General features: G+C 39.2%; 1 protein-coding gene across 1 annotated transcript in view; it reads left to right on the forward strand.

Annotated features, from left to right (window-relative positions):
* The window catches only part of larp7 (La ribonucleoprotein 7, transcriptional regulator), an 11,902-nt gene extending 6,520 nt beyond the window's left edge, over positions 1 to 5,382 (forward strand). Inside the window, exons 8-13 of the mRNA XM_037683840.1 lie at positions 10 to 148; positions 255 to 376; positions 1,984 to 2,120; positions 2,250 to 2,409; positions 2,504 to 2,595; positions 5,275 to 5,382. Of these exons, the coding sequence (XP_037539768.1) occupies positions 10 to 148; positions 255 to 376; positions 1,984 to 2,120; positions 2,250 to 2,409; positions 2,504 to 2,595; positions 5,275 to 5,352 (728 nt within the window). The 3' untranslated portion in view covers positions 5,353 to 5,382. The remainder of the gene's footprint in view (positions 1 to 9; positions 149 to 254; positions 377 to 1,983; positions 2,121 to 2,249; positions 2,410 to 2,503; positions 2,596 to 5,274) is intronic.
* Positions 5,383 to 7,596: the final 2,214 nt, after the last annotated feature.

The following is a 7,596-nucleotide window of genomic DNA, read 5'->3' on the forward strand; positions in this document are numbered from 1 at the left end:
CACACACAGGCTCGCCCACTAAAAGTGACACCGTTGAGAAAGAAAACGAGGATGACTCGACTGTGAAGGCGAAGAGGAAGAGAAAAAAGAAACATAAAGAGAAACTAAAGATCGGGGAGGAAGTCATCCCACTCCGTGTCCTATCAAAGTAGGATCCCTTCTCTTTTTTCTTTTTTTAAACGCAGATTAATTATGAAACCACTAAAATAAACTTGTCTCCCCTCTCTGTTCCTTCTCTTTTTGTCCACGTGAAGGAAAGAGTGGCTTCAGCTGAAGGAGGAGTACCTAATCCTGCAGAAGAGCAGCATGGCGTCGCTGAAGAAGTGCATCAACAAGATCTGTCGCAAGGAGGAGAGCGAGGCTCCGGATGGAAACGGTGATTTGACCCGCAGCTGCTCGGGAAGTCTGATCTTCTGGTTGTCCAGACGGGGTCAAAGGCTCACCAGAAAATACAGAAAATACAGAAAACACGACGTTTGTATTCGTCCCAGAGATGATTTTATCTATAAAACATTAATGACGAAGTTTTGTCTCAGTGATGTTAAAAACAAAACAATTAAGACTTTAAAAAGAGCAGAGGTGGTGATATAATGGAAAGCAATCTACCAAAACAAACTTTAGGTTCTTTTCTGAAATATTTTGATTCATTGTTCTTAAAAAAAACAACAACAATAAATATACTTATTCTTTAATTGTACAGTAGTCCCTCGTTTATCGCGGGGGTACCGTTCCCAGTCCCCCCACGATAAGTGAAAAACCGCCAAGTAGGATTAGTAGTACAAGTAGTAGTGGTTTATTTTATTATATATAATATATTACACACGTCATGATCTCCACTCTCTGCCACCTGCTGCTCTCGGCCACGCCCACTTTAGATCAATCGCTGGCAGAGAGCGGAGATCATGGGGAGCTTCTCCCTGCACCCGTGGGTTGCACACAGGTGCAGCAGGTGCTAAATAATTTAAAATAATTTATTTTAAATAAATCCATGCCGCTCGTGCGGCTCATCCATCAAACAGCCAATTGTGTCAGGTCCAATCTTACTTTGAAAAATCGCGAAAGAGCGAGTCCGCGAAAATCGAATCACGAAGTAGCGAGGGATTACTATACTATCGTTACAAATTTTCACCAGGTTTAAGCTCCTGGTACCTTCCTGTGTACATTTTACCTGTTGTTCTCAGTTTAGAGAATTTAATTTTAATTCTGCCGATAGATGAACAAATGGCTAGTCCAGGTTGGATGAAGACCAAAGTTGATTGCCGTCATCTTAAAACAACTTGAGTTTCAAAAAAATCTTTCGGCCTCCTGCAAATGTCAGCTTTTACGCTAGAATATTAGGATATACTTGTTAGAGGAGCTACAGCTAGCTGACTCATCACACCACTGTAGTTTTATTTTGAAAGGATTATAAAGTGGAAACTTCAAAGGGGGGTCTCAGCTTTCTTTCCTAAAGACGTGCACCCCCCTCTGTGTTGATCCATTCGATCGATGGAATTGGATATAAATAAATAATGTCCCCGGCTGATGGAATTAGTAGCAGCGCATGTCTATGTACCTGAAGCCCTTTTTAAATTTTTTTTTTTTAAGTTTTCAACTGACGTAAATCAGAAAGCGGCAGCTGAGCTTATCACTCATTATAACTGATTTCTCTTCTTTAAAGCAGTTTGTTGTGCTGAAATGTTTAGTCCAGCATGAACAAAATAACAAAATAAACGTATATTAATATATTATTTCTAGATTTTGTAAAATGGGGAAATTAAAAAAAAAGATCAACATTACAATGACTGTAATCCACTTTGGTCTTAGCTTGCTTTGACTAGCCGTTAGCTTGTCAATCCAGTTAGAGGTAAATGCCCTACGTTTCTCCAAACGGAGGACGTTCAAAGAAATATCTGCAACAGGTAAGATACTAAGTGTTCATAACTACTGAAGCTGTGTTGAAATAAAATCTGTTTATTTGTGTGTGTGTGTTTTTTTCTCTAGTGGAGATGAAAAGTAAAGATGAGAAAGAGATGAAACGTAAAGATGAACAAGAAACCAACCAGGGCCCTCAGTTTGTTAGCGGTGTCATCATGAAGATCACTGACGACAAACCGTTACCAGCCAGGAAGATCATCAAAGTACGAAACGAGCGCTCATTAGTCCTAGTTTCAGTCATAAAGTCGTTTTTTTTTCTATTTGAGAAGAATACATCTTTAAGATGGATCATAAAATGTTCTGGTGCCTTCGTTTTCCTTCTATATTTGTAGGGCGCTTTGTCCAAAGTCTCTCCAGTTGCTTACATCGACATTTTGGAGGGAGACGTGGAGGGTCACATCCGTTTTCACACCCCGCAGGAAGCTAAAGCCGTCAGCGACGTTAAAGAAGAGCTGCAGAAGGAGCACAGCTGGAAACTGGAGGTTCTGACAGGTCCGGACTTTATATCCTCAAGCATTTGGGATTTGATCTCGATTTCCTAGATTCCTCTGGACGAACTTTACGTGGAGGTTATTTTGTGTTTAAGGTGACCACGAGCAGCGGTACTGGCAGAAGATCTTAGTGGACCGGCAGGTCAAGCTGAACCGTCCCAGAGAGAAGAAGCGGGGCACAGAGAAGGTGAGATGAAATTAGAATGGATTTAAACGTTTCACTGGAGAGCAGCATATTAAGAATGAATTTTGTGAATTCGTTTCCTTTTTAGGTCTATCAAAACTAAAACATTAGTTGTGTATTTTTTGTTTTTATTGTAAATACTCAAAAATGTATTTATTCATATTAAAAAGTATATATTGGTCTTTTTAAGCTTTATGAACTGGTGACATGTGACCGGTCCCTTTTCTCTCTGTTCGCTTAATACCTTAAAAAAAAAAAAAAAAAAGGTGCTCAAGATAAAGTGTTTGTGCAAATAAATTCCAGTTAAGAACTTATAGGTTATGTAAAAATCAGACAAAATGTAAAATTGTATCAGGCTACCAACGTTTTATTTATTTATTTTTTTTACACAAGTATAGAAGCTACAAACAACTGCAGTATTTTAACCCTGCAAACCAAACTAGTTGGACTAGCTGATTATAAATATTAACTTAAATGTATATTTTAATAATTTGTGGCAGAAATTCCATGAATTTCTTCAGCTTGACTCATTTGTTTTTTCTGACAAGTTTAAATACCAATTTCACTTTAAATTTATGTCTACATGTCAGAAGAAAATAAGCTACACTGATATATCTCGCAAGATCTTTGAGATTTATTTAGAGGGTTGTAGGTGATATGCGTTTCCCTCAAAGAATGCTAGGCCTTAAGTTTCTTTCTGAAATGATTCGAACGTCTATTTTTAACCTCTTTTGTTAAATAGTTCTACAAAAATGGCCGCACAGACCAGTCCGTATTTATACTGCATCTGGACGTTCATAAATCACAAATGAAGTTGGCAACGTCCGCGCAGACGTGAGCTTTCAGGAAGGAAGGAAACGCCGTGCAACGACAAGAGGGGCGGAGCAAAACTCAGCAGGGTTGACGTGGAGTGCGACGCATTAAACACGTGACAGCATGTCATTTTAAAATCGCGTGTTAACCCAGTTTACCGATTCTCTTTGTGGTCGACTATTATTTTTAAACTAAAGACGAAGTTTCCACGTGTCATCGTTGATCTTCCCTCGATAGTAAATGTGTGTGTTGTTGTTCGAGTCCGCGACCGGCTGGCCACACAGACCAGATCTGACCTGTCTCTTCGAACCAACGATTAAGTGGCATGGTGGTTTGTTGAGATACAGCCATATTATATTGGTTGAAAATTTTCCAATAATTGTATTTTGTAAATACCTGTCTATGGATTCCTGGAATGAAATGTCTAAAATATAATCCTAAAGGCTTTGAAGCACTTTTCTGAGCAGCGCCGAAAACGCTACATTTTCAGTAATTTCCCTGCACATTACCAAAGCTATTTTCAGTACCAGCTGGGAAATCCCATTATCCAATCATGGTTTGAGGTTTCCTCTTTCGAACGACATCATGAAATTTTCCTTGCAGTATGCTAAAAATATAATTCTGACCGATTTTCCAGGGGTTACCCGGCCAAGTAAGACAAATCAAGCCATACCTCTGGAATCGTCCATGACATCAGGATGATCTGGGTATCAGAGTGAAACTTAAAAAGGACAGAAATCTGAAAAAGTGCTCAGTTTAGTTTGACCAAACATAACTTAATCCCTGATGTGATGGAGCACATATAGCAACACACCGGCATACCTTTTTAATATGACAATAGTTTTGCCTCTGTTACTACCTCGCTTTGTGACACAAAGGTGCCTCAGGGGTGGGTTGGCTTTGACCCCCTGCTCACTGCTTCAGTCTATTCAGAAATCGCACCAAGGCGGCCAGAAAGCATCTAAGTCCCGACTGTGGTGTTTTGTGAAAGAGCCTTTCAAGGCATATACTCTGTTTTTGTGTTTTTGCATTTAAAATCTTAATTCTATTTTAAACAGTAGTTTCTCAGTGTTTGATCTGCTACTGTTCAGACTACAAAGTGCTCCTTTTTGGTCACCAGCTTGAACAGTTGCTGAATACATGACGTTTCCACCATTCTGTGCATGTAAACAACACTTTCTGGTAAATTTGTTCAAGTGTGTTGGCATGACTGTATTTAACAAACATTACAAATAAAATGAGTAATATTATACACACGTGATCCTTCGTACTCTCTAGTTTTGCACTTGGATAAATACTTTTTGTCTAGTCGGTACCTTTTGTAGTTCCATCATAACTTGTCTTCTTCGTATACCAAAGTTAGTCATGGTGTTCCTCAGGGTTCACTGTTTGGACCAATACTCTTTACTTTTATAAATGCTTCTATTAGGTAATGTTATTAAACAGCATGGGATAAATTTTCATTGTTATGATGATGATGATGCACAGTTATATTTGTCCATGAAACCCAATGAATCCAATCAGCCACTTAGACTACAATGTCTTAAAGGCGTTAAAACCTGGATGACCCTAAATTTTCTGCTTTTAAACTCAGACAACCAGCCGGTCGAAGCAGATGGCCGCTTGTCCTGAGCCTGGTTCTGCTGGAGGTTTCTTCCTCATGAGAGATTTTTTCCTTTCCACTGTTGCCTTCATGCTTACTCAGTCTGCAATTAAGTTAGACTCAAATCAGTCTGCTCCTCAGATAAATAATGTTAACTTACTTTTTATAGATATGAATGTTTCTGTTCAGTGCCCTGAGATGACTTCTGTTGTGACTTGGCGCTATATAAATAAACTGGATTGAATTGATCTTTTGTCTCTCTTCAGCTCATAGCCAAAGCCGAAAAAATCATCATGACCCGAGCCAAGGAGGCTAACAAGCACATCCGCTTCAACGAGGACTGACGTCTACCGTTTTAACCCCTCAGACCATCACTGGCAGGAACTGACCAGGACAATTGGTGTTGATGAGAACTTGGCTGGAACTAAGTGAAACAAAATAGTCCCAGTTGTGCCTTTGTGTCTTTTATATTTGTTTAAAATTTTCTGTTAGCACTGGAGCCCCATCCCTAAGATAAAGGTGGGACGCTGCACACATGGATGTTTTTGGAACATTGTTTAACTCAAAACGCTTTTAAACTGAAGTCCTGTATAGGTGTAAATATTATGAAATTTATTCCAGTCAAGAAATAACTAAACCAACACCTGATCTCTTTTGTTTTGTTCTGGTTTATATTTTTTTTTAAATAAAATGTCATTTTATGATTACATTGTTTGTTGTTTTACATTTACGACATACCGTAGGATAATGGTAAAAATTTAAACTTGGAACGGTTTCTCTATATTTTACAGTTGATCCAGCAGACGGGGATTGCTCCTTTAAATAAGTAAAACAAGTTTCATGAATTTAAAAAGGATCATATTTTGCTGTCTAAAATAGTTTTCTACTGTGATTATCGCCTGCTCCTAATGAAAGGCGGGTGATTATGTAATTACCTGTGTTTGCTTGTCAAAATCTCCCATAAACCAGTGAATGGATTTTTGGAAACCCAGAAAGTAATCTTTGAATGTTTCGAATCGTCTAAACTTTTGGGGTGAACTTGTTTCAAAATGGCCCCCGCAGTTTCTTGTCTGTAGAAAATAAAAGAAACCGCTAAATCGCAGCCAGTTTAGCTAATATTGAGCTAAAATTGGATGCGCAAGCAGCTGAGTGTTGTTCCCAATGCATTCAGAGTGCTCGCATGCTACGTTTGACTTTTTTAAGGTTTTGGAAAACCGCTATTGCCGTAGTCATTTTTCAATATATCAAGTTGACACTCCATCATCAAAGGCCATTCTTTCAAGAAATACCACGCCTTAGTTTTTATTATTGTGGTGCGTGCCAGTGAGGTAATGCGTTTAAAAATTGGGGATAACTTCATGATCTCATTGCCTTTTTAAGCATTTATTACATTTTAGGCAGCCTTGACCTTCTCTATAAACCAACTCATCCCTTGGTTTAGAGGGCTGGACCAGAACATACCGGCTGAGCAATCGAAAGCAGGTAATCCTCCACTCTCTGCAGGATACTGGTGTCTCTGTGAGGTGGACTTCGAGGGTGCAGAGTCACTCACTTTAGGATGTTGTCTTGAAAACATCTGCCTTGTCTCAACAGGCTTAGGATCGTGCCTTGTCTTTATGGGCCGATCTGATGTTTCATGAGTTGATGTGAAGAACTGTGATCTGTTCCAAGACTTGTAGGACTCCTTAGATACGACTGATGCGCGCTGGTCCTTGGGTTCTACGTGACTTTCATGTGATGTAGACTGGAACTTGAAGTCTTTGGGGTCTCCGTGGAGCTTGGTTTCAAGCGACCACATTTGGAATTGCCGAATTAATTCATTGGGCCCATTGAGATGTTCTTGTTTTGTGACGGAAGTCCCATTCGGCATGACGGGCATCTTCAGTAGATCTTTGCTGGTCGGGTGAGCATTCCTGACCTTGGTCGGTCTCGGCTGCACTGGTTGACGGATATAATCGGCTCTGTAGGTAGTAGTGACACCTTCAAAAGGCTTTTTGTCTTCTTTGTGTTTGATAGATTTGGCTTCAATGACAGCCAAGTTTTTATGTCCATCTGTGCTACCTAATCCCTGATGTACGTTCAATGAGTGTTTCGGCTTAAATGACACTTTAATGTCTGGTTTCCGAGCTTTGAAATCATCTGGGAAGAAAATAAAACATAATACCAATCAAGTTAGTGTTTTTTTGTCGGGAATTTAGGTAAAGATTTATTAGGGATGCACGATATTGGATTTTTGGCCGATATTCGATATGTCGATATGTTAAAACTTATTTGGCCGATAACTGATACCAATATTTTTCCCTAGACCTACTTACAGAGACTACATCGCTTTCTCTGCTGTGGAATTAAAATATGACATTATTCTGCATGGTCTTTGTCAATTTGTGGGCTGAAAATGATGTAACACTTCAACTTGGATCATGTTTAATGTCAAATTTATTCATGACATTTACTCGCTCTAACACAATGACAACACTCGAACAGTGAAAATTTTCACAAATCTAAACTCAACAGCGTGTGTGATGTCATAACGGGCTGGCGCTGCAGCATCCTTATCACTGGGTTATACAAAAACAGTGCCTTTCATA

The sequence above is a fragment of the Nematolebias whitei genome, chromosome 1 (genome assembly GCF_014905685.2).
Source record: "Nematolebias whitei isolate Nwh7 chromosome 1, NemWhi1, whole genome shotgun sequence".
NCBI lineage: Eukaryota > Metazoa > Chordata > Actinopteri > Cyprinodontiformes > Rivulidae > Nematolebias > Nematolebias whitei.